Consider the following 16,569-nt stretch of genomic DNA (forward strand, 5'->3'; position numbering starts at 1 on the left):
TATTTCTTACCAGATAAATCGGAGGCTGTCATGCTTTCACAGTCTAGAAAGTGAACCAGACTTCTGGTTTCATTTCATTTGAAACTTGCTGTGGCTAGTTGGATACTTACTAACAAATTGTACAGATTTTTGTTATCATGTTAAACTTCTTAAGTCATTTGGTATCTTTTATGTAAACTATATGTTAACAATCTGAGAAAATGAATTTCTTGTTTTTACTGGGATTATAGTGGTAGTGGTAGCAGCAATAATACTAATTAATATTTGTCAAATTATTGATAGTATATTTTATTACATCTGTAGAACAATTCTGTGAGGGAAAGTATGGTTATCATTATTTAAAGAAGAAAAAAAAAAACCTTATGTAACTTGCTCAGCATTGCACAGCTCGTAACAGCCAGTATTCAAAGTGGTGTCTTAATCAGATGTGTTAACTTTTTACCACCTCCTGTGTTGTAAAGCATAAGCATAGTGTTTTTAATCATTTTGGAATTTAAATTTAGAACTAAGATTAACATATTACTGTATTTTCAGACTATAAGATGCACCTAGGTTTTAGAGGAAGAAAATAGGAAAAAATTTTTGAAGTAAAAAATGTGGTCAAATATTTAATAACATAATATTTCACCAATGTAAATGTAAAAAGAACTCAACAGCAGCATTAGCAGCCATTATTCCTCCCAAATTTGGAGGGGGGGATGTCTTAATAGTCCGAAAAATACAGTAATATAGTTCATTGTAATAAGGTGTTCAATTATTTTTTTCATTGTAAAATATAGATAACAAAATTTATTTTTACCATTTTTAAGTGTACAGTGACATATAAATTCACACTTGTGTAGGTCTTAATGTCTTATTTATGCTGTTTGCAAGCTAAGTATCTACTTTTAAAAAATTTATTATTTATCTATTTCAGATGGAGTTTATAAAAAAAGTTTTTTTAGCCAGTTTAAGAGGTATTCTTTTTGGTTCTAATTTTGTTGAGATATAATAAAAATCACCATTTTTTAGTGTATGGTTTTTCTTCGGCAGCTATAAATGCACTCATAGCCACCCTAACAATCAAGGTGTGGAATACCTCCAACACTTAAAAGTTTTCTTGTGCACCTTTGTAGTTGATTCCCTCCTTGACTGACACTCATCTACTTTTTGTCACTTTTTGCCTTTAAGAAAAAAATCATATAAATGGAATCATATACTACATAACTTTTAAAAAATTTCTTTCAATTAGCATGTTTTTGAGATTCATTCATTTTATTGTATGTATCAACATTTTATACCCTTTTTATTGCTGAAAAATATAATATGGATATCTGACTACCAGTTGATGGACCTATGAACTATTTCCCAGTTAGATGATTTTAACATTGTTCTTTTTTTTTGTTTCTTTTCAGAATCTTTCTGTTTGCCCTGAAGATGAATCCATCATCATGTCCTCTTTTGTTAACACAATGACTTCCCTAAGTGTAAAACAAGGTAATAAGGCTTTTAAATAAAACCATATTTTCCTTTAACTAGGCTTTCAAATTTGACTATTAAGGAAAAGACTTAACAGTTAATAGTTAAAGGAGCACTTATTTTTTGGACATACAGTAGTATCCCCTTATTTGCAGGAATTATATTTCAGAATTCCCAATGGATGCCTGAAACTGCAGATAGTACTAAACCACACATGTATATCTTCATGCACAGTTGGCCCTTGAATAACACAGGGATTAGGGGTGCTGGCCCCTTGAACAGTTGAAACTTAACTACTGATAGCCTACTGCTGACCAGAAACCTTACTGATAACATAATTGATTAATATGTTTTGTATGTATTTGTATTATATACTGTATTCTTTTTTGTTTTTTTAAATATTTATTTATCTTTAGAGGGGAAGGGAAGGAGAGAGGGAGAGAAACATCAATGCATGGTTACCTCTTGTGCAGCCCCTGCTGGGAACTGGCCTGCAACCCAGGCATGTGCCCTGACTGGGAATCGAACTGCGGTCCTTTGGTTCGCAGGCCCACGCTCAATCCACTGAGCTATGGCAGCCAGGGCTATATACTGTGTTCTTAAAGTAAGCTAGAGAAAAGAAAATGTTATTAAGAACATTGTAAGGAAGAGAAAAACACATTCATAGTACTGAGTATATATTGAAAAAAATTTTGTAAGAAAGTGGACCAGTGCAGCTTGAACCAATGTTGTTCAAGGATTAGTTGTGCTGTTTTTTCCTATATACACATACCTGTTATAAAGTTTAGTTTATATTTTATGCACAGTAAGAGACTAACAACAACTAATAATAAAATAGAATAGTTATAGAAAATGAACTATAATAAAAGTTATATGAATGTAGTTTGTTTCTCAAAATAATGCCACACTCACCTTTTTACTTAAAGGAAGCATTTACAGCTTCTCTTTGGCATATTCAATTTGCCAACGTCACTGTTGCACTTTTGGGGCCATTATTAAATAAAGTGAGGATCACTTGAACACAAGCACTGCAGTATACCAAGATACCTGATAAATGACTAGCTAGTGGGTACTGTATGTGTTATGAATATGCTGAACCAAGGGATGATTGATGCCCCTGGGAATTTTAAGTTCAGGTCTGTTTGTCTTAAAAGATGTCATATACTACACTGCCTCTCTGTTATTTGAATACTTTATTTCAGTAGGTTTATATAGTGTTTTGGTTTTATATTCTTTAAGTAAGAGGTATCAGAAACCTTGACAGTTTGAGTAATAAATACATTTATTTTATTACACTTACATAATGTAACTATTATAAACTTGCCTGGTGACATTTGGTTATATAGAGTTGTATTGTGGAACTTGAGTGTGCTGTTTAAAGTTTCTGTTCACTGGAATCCTCAAGCTCTATTCTAGCTCCTTTAAGTTGACGTAAAAGCAACACTGAAAGTCAGAGTTGAATGCTCTATACTTTACATTTCTCTGAGAATGCAACTGTCTCCTTTAACATCATCTTTGTTGGATTTGAGAATTATTTTACTCTTAGCTATTAAATTTTTTTATTGTGAAATACACAGAACACGAAATTTACTATCTTACTGTTGTTAAGTGTACAATTTGGTAGTGTTAACTTATTTCACATGGCTGTGCAACCAATTTCCAGAACTTTTTCATCTTGCCAAACTGAAAATCTATAGCTATTGTACAGCAACTCCCCATTTCCTCTTCTCTCAGCCTCTGGCATCCACCATTCTTTCTGCTTCTATGAATTTGACTGCTCTAGATACCACATATAAGTGGAATTATACAGTATTTGTCATTTTGTCACTGATTTATTTAACTAGCATAATGTCAAGGTTCAGCCACACTGCAGCATATGTCCAAATTTCCTTGTTTTTTAATGCTCAATAATGAACCACGTTTTGTTTATCCCTTTATCTGTTCATGGACATTGGGTTGCTTCCACCTTTTGGCCATTGTGAATAGAACTGCTGTGGACCCTGCTTTTAATTAGTTTGAATGTATACTCAGAAGTGCAGTTGTCTTAGCTCTTAAAATTTGAAATGCGATTATAGATTTGTAAAAATGTTAATTTGTTTTGTAAACTTTTCCTTTTATTGTAGTTGAAGATGGGGAAGTGTTTGACTTCAGAGGAATGAGATTAGATTGGTTTAGATTACAGGTAAGAATAACTTCGTAATTTTCATTATTCTGTTATTAAACACCTTAGTTAACATGAAAACATTACTTAAAATGAAAAAACATTAGTTGTTGTTTACCTATTCATTCTTTTGTTTAATTATAATCTTTACCGCATAGAAGAATCTTTCTTATTGATATATAATTGACGTAATATATTAGTTTCAGGTTTACATAGAGATTCAATATATTGGGAAATGATCACAATAAGCCTAGTAATATCTATCACCACACAGTTATAAATTTTTCTTGTGACAAGAACTTTTAAGATCTACTCTGTTAGCAACTCTCAAATATATACTACAGTGGTGCCCCCTGCCCTGGAGGGGGTATGTTCCAGGACTCCCAGTGCGTGCTTGAAACCATGGATAGTACCATACCCTGTCTGTGCTGTTTTTTCCTTTATTTACCAACCTGTGGTAAAGTTTAATTTATAAGTTAGGCACAATGAGAGATTAACAACAATGATTATAAAATAGAACAGTTACAACAATATACTGTAATAAAAGTTATGTGAATGCTCAACATACTGTATTGTACTGTAGTCATTCTTCTTGTGGTGATGAGAAATGGTGTAGTACCTATGTGATGAGATGAAGTGAGGTGAATGGCAAAGGCATTGCAATGAAATGTTAGGCTACTATGAGGGTTACTTAGACACAAGCACTGCAGTACTGCAACAGTTCGATGTGATAACTGACAAGGCTACTGAGTGACAAATGGGAAGGTAGTATTTTATGCAGTATAGATACACTAGCCAAAGCAGTAAGTCACATCCCTAGTGGGATGGTGTGAGAATTCATCATGCTACCCAGAATGGTGTGCAATTTAAAACTTATAAATTGCTTAATTCTGGAAATTTCTACGTAGTATTTTCAGATCACGGTTGACCACAGATAACTAAAATTGTAGAAAGTGAAACTGTGGCTAATGGGGCTGCCACACAGTATTATTGTGATACTGTACACTATATCCCAAGGGCTTATTTAACTGAAAGTTTGTACNATTCCCAGTCAGGGCACATGCCTGGGTTGCAGGCCAGTTCCTGGCAGGGGACACACGATAACATTGTGTGTCCTCGGCAGAGGCAACCATACATTAATATTTGTCTCCCTCTCTCCTTCCTTTCCCCTCTAAAGATAAATAAATAAAATATTTAAAAAAAAAAAAAGAAAGTGAAACTGTGGCTAATGGGGCTGCCACACAGTATTATTGTGATACTGTACACTATATCCCAAGGGCTTATTTAACTGAAAGTTTGTACCTTTTGACCACCTTCACCTATTTCACTCAATCCCAACTCCCTGCTTCTAGCAACCACCACTTGGTTGTCTTTGTCTATGAGATTATTTGTTTTGTTTTCTTATTTTTTTAGATTCCACATATAAGTGAGGTCATATGGTCTTTGTCTTTCTTTGTCTCATCTCACTTAGCATAATGCATTTAAGGTCCATTCATATTTTTGCAAATTGCCTTTTTAGGGCTGAAAAATATTCCAGTGCATGTATATGTATATATGTACATGTATATGCATATACAGACATATATACAGTGTATACAAACATTTACATATACATAGAGACACACATACCACAACTTCTTTATCCACTTATCCAGCAAAGGTCACTTAACGTTGTTTCCATATCTTGGCTATTGTAGATACTAATGGAGTGAATATGGGGGTCCAGATTTTTTTTTGAGTTAGTGTTTTCATTTTCTTTGGCTAAATCATAAGATGATGGTTCTGTTTTTAATTTTTTGAAATACCTCTGTTAACTTTTCCGTGGTGGCTGTACCCGTTTAGATTCCCACCAGTAATGTATAGAGGTTCCCCCTTTTCCACATCCTTGCCAACACATATCTCTTGTATTTCAGATAATAGTCATTATAACACTAACAGTTGAGAGGCAGTAAGTCCTTGTGGTTTTGATTTGCATTTCCAGGATGATTAGTAATGCTGAGCATCTTTTTATGTACCTGTTGGTCATCTGTATATCATCTGTTTAAATCATCTGCCCATTTTTAATTTTTTTGATGACTTTACATTTTATTTATTTTTAGAGAGAGGGAGAGGCAGGGAGAAAGAAAGGGAGAGACACATTGGTGTACATGAGAAACAATAATAGGTTATCCCTAGCATACACCCATCTGGGGACCTGGTCCACAACCCAGGCATATACCCTGACTGGGAGTTGAACTGGTAACCTTTTGGGTGCAGGATGATGCCCTATCCACTGAGTCATGGCAGCCAGGGCCATCTGTAAAATTGGATTGTTTGTTTCCTTATTGTTAAGCTGTATATAGAAGAAACATTTTGTGCTAGTCATTTAAAGTTTGATAAACATATTTCTAACTTAGGCTGATATAAAAGGTTTTGAATGAAATAGATTATAATTTTAAAATGTCTAGATATTTAAATTCCAGTCTCTTGATTATTTTGATTCAAACACAGGGTCTGGCAGAAGTAATGCCTACTTGAGTATGGTTGGTAGGGTAATACTATGGGTGTAATTATTTATAGTTTTATTTGAACATTTCACCTAAAATGTCATAGGGTGTCCTGGAGTGTGATATTATTATGTTACAGAATTACTTGCTTATGATTTTGTAATAAAAGATTATGTAGTAAAAAGGGCATTATTTGTGCTGGACCCTGTATTTAAAGTGAAAGCACAATTTTTTTTGACAGAATATTTAAAATCTAGAACCAGTTGATAGAAACTGTAGGTTTCTGGGCCATTTATAATACTCTATCATTAATACTCATCTCTGCCATTGTAGTGTGTGAGCACCTGTAGGCAATAATAAATGGGGATAACTGTGTTCCAATAAAACTACAGTAACAGGCAATTGTCTCACAGGTCATAGTTTATAATTTCTTTATCTGTTGCTGAAAATTTAATTTTTATGAAATACAGAAATAAATACTAATAAAGTATTGTATTTTTAAAATTTTTATTTAATATGTAACGCTCACATAAATTGTTTTGGGGAGCCTTTAACATCCAAGCCTAAAATCTTTGTGTATATGTAAATTTAATGATATAATTTAATTGCTTCCTAAATATTTCGATTATGGGAAAACAGTGGCCCAGTATGTTTAACAACTTCATATTTTAAAATGTGTATATTAGTATGTTCTCCTTATAAAAAGTCAAAGTATCCAGAAGTAAAGTAAAAAATGAAAGTTTGTACTTTTTCTAGCCTCATTCCTCAGTAATACTTTAATAACTGGGCATATCCTTTTAGGTGTTCAAACTTGTGAACGGGATTATACTATATACTCTTCTGCAACTTAAGCATAAAATTTTTATTGGTTTAATTAAAACAAATAAATGTAATATAAGGAGTACGTATTTGCAGAAGAGATTCTTAGATGATCATAGTCTCAGGAAGGACTGGATTCCTAGGAAGAGTACACCTCTGGCAGTTTGCTTAGCTCCCATAGGTGCTTTTGCTTTTGTTAGGGTGTTTCCTTACAACTTCAAAATACATAGGCATTTTCTTTCATGTTCTGTGTTTTGTGGCAGCATATTCTTAGAGGTGATTTTATAACTGAGGTCAAAAGAATTAAGTAATTTGCTTGAGATTACAGAGCTGATTGGGAGATTAGGAAGAACATTTAAAATACCACTATCCCAAAGTATTAAATGTGAATATACTGTAAATTATTTTCTTCCTATTGAAATGTTTATTTTTAAAATTTTTATTGACGTGACATTGGTTAATAAAATTATGTAGGTTTCAGGTACAGTTCTAATACATCATCTGTATTTTGTGTGTATTCATCACCTCAATCCAGGTCTCCTTCCATCACCATTTTCTTCCTAGTAAAATAAAATTTAGAAATTAATATTTCTATTTTTAAAAGCTCTGAAGCAATGTAGAAGTGGAGCTTAAAAGTAAAAAATAGAAGTAGAATTGCTCAGTCAAAGGATATGCTCATTTAAGATTTTTGAAGTCATTGTCACGTGCTTGAACTGTTTCAGTCTCCTGCTCTGTTTGTGAAAGTGCCTAGAATCATTTGGGTTTGGAGAATTTTGTGGAAATTTAGGTGCATTTCAAATGTACCATTGTTAAATACTTCCAGGATTATTAAACTTACCCATTTGAATGAGTCACTTGAGAATTTTAGCTTTATTCAATATGGTAGAATATAAAGCATTTCAGTGAGCATTAAGAATGTAGAACTATATATCTCTGTGTGAGATTTAAAAAAAATAACATTTTATTTATTTTTTAGAGAAAGGGGGAGGGAGGGAGAAAGAAAGGGAGAGAAACATTGATGTGTGGGAGATACTGGATTTTTAGGACTGTAAGATGCACCTAGATTTTAGAGGAGGAAAATAGGCAAAAAAGTTTTGAAGCAAAAAAAAAGTGGTAAAATATTTAATAACCTGTGACGCTGCTCCACTGCTGCCCCCCTCCCTGTGAGCCAGGTAAGCTACATTTGGACTATAAGACGCACCCCCACTCTCCCCAAATTTGGGGGCAAGGTACATCTTATAGTCTGAAAATAGGGTAATTTTGATTTCATTTATATCAGATGACTCTTGTTATGTTGGATGTTTTCATTTTTTTGTGTGACAGTCTAAGGGAAAACAGGTCAGTACCTCTGAGTAAATAATCAGGTATTGCATGTTTTAAAAATTCTTGTGGCACACTAGTTGGAAATTGCTGGTATAGATGATGAAAAGGTCAACAATGAAGGTTCCAAGCCTACAGACCACACTGTAGAAAATAGGAGATAAAATTGAACAGTATTTTGTAATACGTAGTAGAGTACAGATAGAGTACAGATTCTCTTTTGAGGATTTTGTAAATCTTGCTATGGAGACAAAGCACACAGTATGAAAAATTAAATAGCAGTTGAAAATCTAGAAGATTAAGTTAACAGATGTCATTGACAGAGCATAATTATCAATTAATTAGTTTTCTCAGAAGGAAGAAAACTTTTTCAAGTTGAAATTGCTAGTATTGGCTTATAGAGAAAGCGACAATTTACCCAGACTCTGAAAGATGAATAGAATTGAATAGGAAACTGGCTTACATAGGAAAAGGGCAAACACAAAGGAAAGGGCAAGTTAAGAGACTTTTTAGTCGTAAAGTATTACTACAAAAGAAGCAAATCTTTACAAGAGATGAATGGTCACTGATTAGGTAGGAGGACAAGAGTTGTTAGATATAAGCACACGGCCAGAAAGATACAGAAGTGTGTAGACATCAGTAGTTTTTGAGTAGAGCAGGGCCAAAAAGGAAAAGCCTTTGGGAGAATTTTATAGTATACTTTGTGCCTTCATTGGAGTTCTATCTAATTTTGATCCGAAGGTCATTGGTCTTTTATAGGTTGCTTTGATCTTTCTTTGTCTTTTTTCTAGTCTTAAGAAAGACATACAGTCTTTGTCATCTTTTCCTACTTCCTAAGGCAACTCTTTTCCCCTATATTATTTCTTTAGTTCCTTAAGCATCTCCAGTTGCTTTTTTATTTATCTTCTTCCTTCTGTCTTCCTATTTACTTGGGTTATTCATATCTTAGACTTTTATTTAAACCTATTTTCCTTATTTTAGTAACGTGTTTTTACTTTCATTGTTGTCAGGCAGTTCAAATGAGTGCTTTACATTAAATTATCTAATTTTTTCAACATGTTTTATCTGAACTTGTTTTCACAGTGATATTATTAAATTCTTCATAGTCTAAAGCTGATTTAAAGACAAATTAAACTTCATTTAGACTTAGTTCATGAAAATGTCTGGAGTAGCCCTGGTCGGGTAGCTCAGTTGGTTAGAGCATTGTTGGTGCCTGTAAGTCCTCTATTCATGTCCCTTCGCTTGCCCCTTCCCCTTCTTTTCCCTATTATCCCCCTTCCCCTTCCCCTCTGTTCACTATCAGTTTGTTCTTTATTTCCATGTCTCTGGTTCTGTTTCGCTCATTTGTTTCTTATGTTGATTAGGTGCCAGTTATAGGTGAGATCATACGGTATTTGTCTTTCACCCCCTGGCTTATTTCACTTAGCAAAATATTCTCTGGTGCTATCAGTGCTGTCACAAAGGGTAGGAGCTCCCTTTCTTTCTTTCTCCTGTGTAGTATTTTGTTATGTAAATGTACCACAGTTTTTTGGATCCACTCATTTACTGATGGGCACTTAGGCTGTTTCTAGCACTTGGCTATTGTAAATAATGCTGCTGTCAATGTTGGAGTGCATAGGACCTTTTGGATTGGTGTTTCAGAGTTCTTAGGGTCTTAATTCCAGCAATGGAATTGCTGGGTCAAAAGCCAGTTCCATTTTTTGTTTTTTGAGGAAATTCCATCCTGTTTCCCACAGTGGCTGTACCAGTCTGTGTTCCCATCAACAAGTGTACTAGAGTTCCCTTTTCTCCATAACCTCGCCAGCACTTGTTTGTTGATTTCTTTATGGTGGCTATTCTGACCAGTGTGAAGTACCACATCTCATTGTGGTTTTAATTTTCATCTCTCTAATGGCTAGTGATATTGGGTATTTTTCATGTGTCTGTGGGCCCTCTGTATGTCCTCCTTGGAGAAATGTCTGTTCAAATCTTTTGCCCATTTTTTATCAATTAAAAAAAATTAAATAAAAATGAATGTCTGGAGTATATCTTGCCATCAGAAGATTGCCATCATTGTTCCTAATTCTCTCCCCTTTTCTGGCAGACAGAAACAACAAAATATAAAACTGTCCTCTCTGTGGTGTCTGTATTTTAATGAGTGATAACTTCATATAGTAGCCCCTTGCTATTGTAGAGGCTGAGATTTGATTTTTATCCTACTTGCCAGATAATAATTATTTTGTCTCTTACTGTTTCACAAGTAATGGCACAAGACATGGATTCCTGGATCCAAGACAAAGGACTTAATTATTCACTGCACAAGAACCAGCATGAGCATCAGCATATATGCATTATTTTTCCCTTGCTTCCATGTCCCATGGAGGTGGTGCAGAGGGACCCAGATGAATGCTCTGTATACAGTGGGTTTGTGTTTGAGCTGAGGAACACTGAATTTGAAGACCCTTTGTTTTTTTTCATCAACAGTAAGCTTACTTGCTCTTTGTTCTAGAGGGGGTGTTACCTCATTCCTCAAATTGGGTAACTGCAAATAACAACCCTGAGAAATGGCCTGAGTAATGACTGTTGAATAGTCTAAGCTTGCATTCTCGGCATATTCTGCAAGATGTGTAGGTGCACATGAGATCCATGAAGGAGTGTTTCCCAAAAGCCAGGACACTGACCATCATCCATAATTTTCCTGTTGCCCACCATATCTAGTGCCCACCATATCTCAGTTTAAACTCTTTTAAGTGACTGCCATTGTAGACCTGATTGTCATAATCCTGTCTGGATTATTGCCCCTACTGCCTCCTGACACCTCTGTCTCCTGTTTCATTTTTGCTTATTCTTCCCCATTTCCTGCCCCAAAACAATCTTTCTAGAACAATTGGCCATTGTCAGAGAACCTTCAATGGTTTACCACTAAAAGTTTAGATTCTTTAACATGGTATAAAGGGGTCTGCGTAGTGTGGCTGAATCTCTTTCATTATTTTACTTTCTTCTTTGCGCTCAAACTAGCCATAGTGGACAGTATTTATTCTGTAGGTATCCCTCCTATTCATTCTCTGCCCTTCTGAATGCCCATTATCCATGGACAGAATTCTGCTTTCCATGAGTTGGTATCCCTGTAGTGGAATTTCTTTTCCTACAGGCTGACCTGATGGTTTTGGTTAAATCCTCATCATTTTGGCCAATGTACAGTAAATTTAACATCTTTAGTGCTTTTCTACAATCCATCAGTTACTAGTGTATTTTAGTACCAGTTTTTAATGATTCATTATATTCTAAAATCATACTGAATCAGTGTGCAGTGCTTACACTCATTTGATTGTTTTCTGTGTTTTTCTCTCAAGATGAAAAATTACTTTTGGTATGGTTAACATGACAATTATTTTATACATTTGATATTGTAACTTCCATTTTTTGAGGGGTTCCAGATGAATTACACATGTATTAGATTCTGTCTTATGGGCAGTAGTATTTCATTTATTTCAAGAAATTTTTTTAAGATTTTATTTATTTATCTTTAGAGGGGAAGGTAAGGAGAGAGGGAGAGAGAAATATCAATGTATGGTTGCCTCTCATGCATCCCCTGCTGGGAACTAACCTGCAACCCAGGGATGTGCCCTGACTGGGAATCGAACCATGATCGTGTGGTTCACAGGCCCGAGCTCAATCCACTGAGCTACACCAGCCAGGAATATTTTAAGAAATTCTTGATAGAAACTTCAAGTTAGCGTCACTATGAAGGACTTTTTTTTTGCTATGTTAGAGATTTTATTTTTTAAGTATATTTTATTGATTATACCCCAATTTTTTCTCTTTATCTCCCTTCCACACTGCACCCCCCAATCCTCCAGCATTCCCCCCTTAGTTCATGTTCATGGGTTGTACATATAAGTTCTTTGACATCTTTGTTTCCTATAACATTCTTAACCTCTCTTCGTCTATTTTATGCCTACTAATTATACTTCTTATTCCCTGTACCTTCCCCCGATTCTTCCTCTCCCCTCCCCCTACCTGTTGAAAACCTTCCATGTGATCTCCATTTCTCTGATTCTGTTGATGTTCTAGTTGTTTGCTTAGTATTTGTTTTCGTTGTTATTGTTGTTTTAGGTTCTGTTGTTAATAGTTGTGAGTTTGTTGTCATTTTATTGTTCATAGTTTTTGATCTTTTCAATTTCTTAGGTAAGTCCCTTTAACATTTTATATAATAAGGGCTGGGTGGTGATTTACTCCTTTAACTTGACCTTATCTGGGGGGAAGAACTTTATCTGTCTTTCCATTCTAAATGATAGCTTTGCTGGATGGAGTAATCTTGGATGTACTTGGAGATCCTTGGCTTTCATGACTTCAAATACTTCTTTCCAGCCCCTTCTTGCCTGTAAGGTTTCTTTCAAGAAATCAGCTGACAGTCTTATGGGTACTCCTTTGTAGGTAACTCTCTCCTTTCCTCTTGCTGCTTGTAAGATTCTCTTTTTATCTTTAATCTTGGGTAACTTAATGATGATGTGCCTTGGTGTTTTTCTCCTTGGGTCCAACTACTTGGAACTCTCTGAGCTTTTTGGACATTCTGGAAGTCTGTTTCCTTTGCCAGATTGGGGAAATTTTCCTTCATTATTGGTTCAAATAAGTTTTCCATTTCTTGTTCTTCCTCTTCTCCTTCTGGAACCCCTATGATTCAGATGTTGGAACATTTAAAGTTGTCCCAGAGGTTCCTAAGACTCTCTTCACTGTTTTTGAATTCTTGTGTCTTCATCCAGTTCCAGCTGGATGTTCGTTTCTTCCTTCTGTTTCAAATCATTGATTTGAGTCCTGGTTTCTTTCCTGTCACTGTTGGTTCCTTGAATGTTTTGCTTTATTTCACTTTGGGTACCCTTCATTTGTTCTTTCATTTTTTGACCAAGCTCAGTCAGTTCTGTGAGCATCTTGATTATCAGTGTTTTGAATTCCACCTCAGATAGGTTGTGTAGCTACTCATTGAGTAGCTCTTTGCTACTCAAAGCTCTTTTTCTGGAGTTTTGCTCTGTACTTTCATTTGGGCCATATTTCTTTGCCTCAGTGCACTTGTTAAGTTGTAAGGGGGCAAAGTCTTAAGTATTCACCAGGGCTGGGCAACCTTCTTTGCTGCACTTTGGCGCTGCCTGTGGGAGAGAGGCCAGAGAGGGAGAGTGCAGCTCATTTGCTGAGCTCTAGCCCCAGCTTCCAACAAACTCTCGTGTAAGACTGGGAGTTTCTCCCACCATTGCAACCCCTGCCACAGTCCATAGTCAGCTCTGAGTCTCAATTTCCCCATTCAGCTGTCCCTGCTTACCCAGTTTGCCACCTTGCTGTGGGTTCCCTCTGTCTGCCCATTTTTGCCAGTCTCCTTCCTACTGGTATGGTTGGTCTGGTTGACTGTTTCTTTAATTCCTTGGTTGTCAGAGTTCCGTGCAGTTTGATTTTCTGGCACTTGTGGTGGTTTATTATTTTTAGATTGGTTGTTATCCTTGTTTTGGTTGTGAGAGGAAGTGGAAGGTTTCTACCTACGCCTCCATCTTGGCCGGACTGTTTTACTATGGAGAACTTTTTAAAGGAATTGTTACTGATACAGTGTCATGATAAACTTAAGTATTTTTCAACAGTGGGTTTCTTAAGAAAAACTTTCTTAAGTTTTTCCTCCCTATAGAATGACAATGCTAAAGTCATTGGTCTCTAAACTACGTTTGTTTTTACTGTACTTTTACAGGCATATACTAGTGTGTCTAAGGCTTCGCTTAGCCTTGCAGATCACAGAGAACTTGGAAAGATGATGAATACAATAATTTTTCATACAAAAATGGTGGATTCCTTGGTGGAAATGTTGGTGGAAACATCAGATCTCTCCATATTTTGGTATGTTATAATTATCTTTAAATCAGAACTTGAGATATTCAGAATCTAAAGGTATCTGTCTTGATTTCTTTTTTAATACTAATATAGTCCTTAAGACAGTTCAGTAATAATAAAATTGCAAGAATAAAGGGACTAGTCAACAACTGCTTATAAAAAGAAGTTTACCAAGATGAGATTTTATATCTATTTTTATTTCTCTATTTAGAGTAGCTCTTTCTAGTGTGAATTTATTTTTTACACTTTTTTTTTTGAGGAGGTGAAAACAATCACTTCAAATTGCCCTAAGGCCCTCCCTCTTGCATTATTAGATTAAGCAAAAAAAAAAAAAGTTGTGGATTAGGGTTCAATAGAGCAAATGTTGCAAATAAAATAACAACTAATTTCACTCCCTAGTATTAAATTGGACATTAATATTATGAAGTGGTGACTGCTCCTTTCGTTGTGCTCCATTCTCCTTTGCTTCTATGTTTAGTTATACTTAGTAGTTTTTAAGTTTTTGGCTCTTTCCTTTTTCTCATTATGTGGTCCTAGAAGGAGGGTCATGTTTTATATCTTTAGTGTCTAACATAGTTGGTACATAATAAATACTTGAATGAATATATGAACTTGATCATGAGTTCAGGATTCAAATTGAAGTATTCTGGCTCAAAGCTATACAGTAACAACTCTATTTCTGCTTCTTGGCCTTTTTTCTTTTGGGAGCTGATTAGGATAACCTAGTATGTCCCTTTATTTCTAAAATGCTGAGATCATCTCATTGGATAGTGATAGTATTTCCTATGTGTGTAATAGCTGTCATTATGAAAAGCTTTTCATTTTTAGAGTGTAACCCAGTTACACTGATTTGGGCAGTTTTTAGGGTGGCTTTATTTAGCAGTATTGCACGAGAAATCCAGATCAGACAGGGAAGGCATCAGGTGTCTCTTAAAGTAAGTCATAAAACAGTACATCACATGTCAGTGTACAAGAATTTTTCAGGTTATTTTGAGCTGTATTTTATTGCCTGTCCCAAAGGTGTCAGGGAAAGAAAAAGGAAGAATTTCTCTTAACATATTGTTGAGCTACAGAAAGGTTCCTAATGTAGAAGAAGGACATAGCTATTAGTAAGTTCTCTTCTCGTTCTTGGAAATGAAAGCAATTGGAGTAATGTTTAAAATTTTTAATTTTCAGTTATTTTTATCCATTTTATCATAATCACATTTTTATTTTGTCATATTCAAAATAAAGATACCATTACTGTTTGTCTTATTATTCCAAAATGTACTATATTTTACCAACTTATATTCTTTTACAATTAACATATCTGAAATCTGGAAGTAATTTAAGATTGGTGCTGTGTCACTGTTTAATTGATGTTTTTCTTTCTTAGTGGCACGTAATAGTGTTTATTAAAATTAATAGTACCTTAATTTTGTTGATATTTTTTAAAAGATTTTATTTATTTTTTAGAGAGAAGGGAAGGGACAGAGAAAAAAGGGGAGAGAAACATTGATATGCCAGAGAAACATCTATCAGTTGCCTCTCACATGCCCTCAACCAGGGGCCTGGCCAGGAATTGAACCCACTGGGAATTGAACTGGCAACCTTTTGGTTTGCGGGATGATGCCCATCCTGCTGAGCCACATCAGTCAGGGCTTTTGTTGCAATTCAATAATGTGGGATTTGAATGTCATGCATTCATATGCTGTAGATATGGTTTATTTTCTGTTTTAAGTTTTTGAAAATTTGCAATGTTATACAAAGAATATTTTTATTACTCTGGAATGATTATTGGTGCGTGTAAGCGATAACTCTTTGGAAAAACAATCAGTTTCTCAAGGGAATAATACTACCAGTTGGTGACTTTTATTTACTTGAATCAGATTAACTATAAGATACTGTATCATTAAAATTTTATTTGAACTGTAGAAATTGATTCTAATTTTTAATATTGTTCTTTATATAGTTTTTATAGTCGTGCTTTTGAGAAGATGTTTCAACAGTGTTTGGAGTTACCCTCTCAGTCAAGATACTCAATTGCTTTTCCACTACTTTGCACTCATTTTATGAGTTGCACACATGAACTGTGTCCGGAAGAGGTAATTTCAGAGTAGTACTCTGACTTACATTGTATGCAGAGTAGACTAACCCAACCAAACACGTAGTTGACCGAATGTTCACAAAGTCATGATTACCTAATCTAGCTTCCCATCTAATGCATCCTTATGTAGAATCAGAAGAATGCTTGAATAGCTGTTTGATATGGATATAATAGATATGATGTATATTTGGATGAATGGATAAATATTTATCAGAACATATTGTAAGGTCACTTAAAATTACCTTTATTAAAATAAGTGGTGGGTTAGGTATTATTATGATAAAGTTATATACAGTAAGTGATTCTGCATGCTTTTCCTCTTAAACTACCATTGAAAAGACTTGAAAATTGCACAAATTAGTGACTAAACATAAACATATCAAAAAGGAATT

The 16,569-nt window shown here is 34.8% G+C and overlaps 1 protein-coding gene across 5 annotated transcripts in view; it reads left to right on the forward strand.

Moving 5' to 3' along the window:
• The window catches only part of NCKAP1 (NCK associated protein 1), a 102,610-nt gene that overhangs the window by 56,637 nt on the left and 29,404 nt on the right, over positions 1–16,569 (forward strand). For all 5 annotated transcript variants that reach the window (XM_037044330.1, XM_037044331.1, XM_037044332.1 and 2 more), the window contains 4 exons: positions 1,395–1,476; positions 3,582–3,640; positions 13,952–14,097; positions 16,043–16,175. In XM_037044330.1, the coding sequence (XP_036900225.1) occupies positions 1,395–1,476; positions 3,582–3,640; positions 13,952–14,097; positions 16,043–16,175 (420 nt within the window). The remainder of the gene's footprint in view (positions 1–1,394; positions 1,477–3,581; positions 3,641–13,951; positions 14,098–16,042; positions 16,176–16,569) is intronic.

The sequence above is a fragment of the Sturnira hondurensis genome, unplaced genomic scaffold (genome assembly GCF_014824575.4).
Source record: "Sturnira hondurensis isolate 20B ecotype Veracruz unplaced genomic scaffold, ASM1482457v3 Scaffold0004136, whole genome shotgun sequence".
Classification (NCBI taxonomy): domain Eukaryota; kingdom Metazoa; phylum Chordata; class Mammalia; order Chiroptera; family Phyllostomidae; genus Sturnira; species Sturnira hondurensis.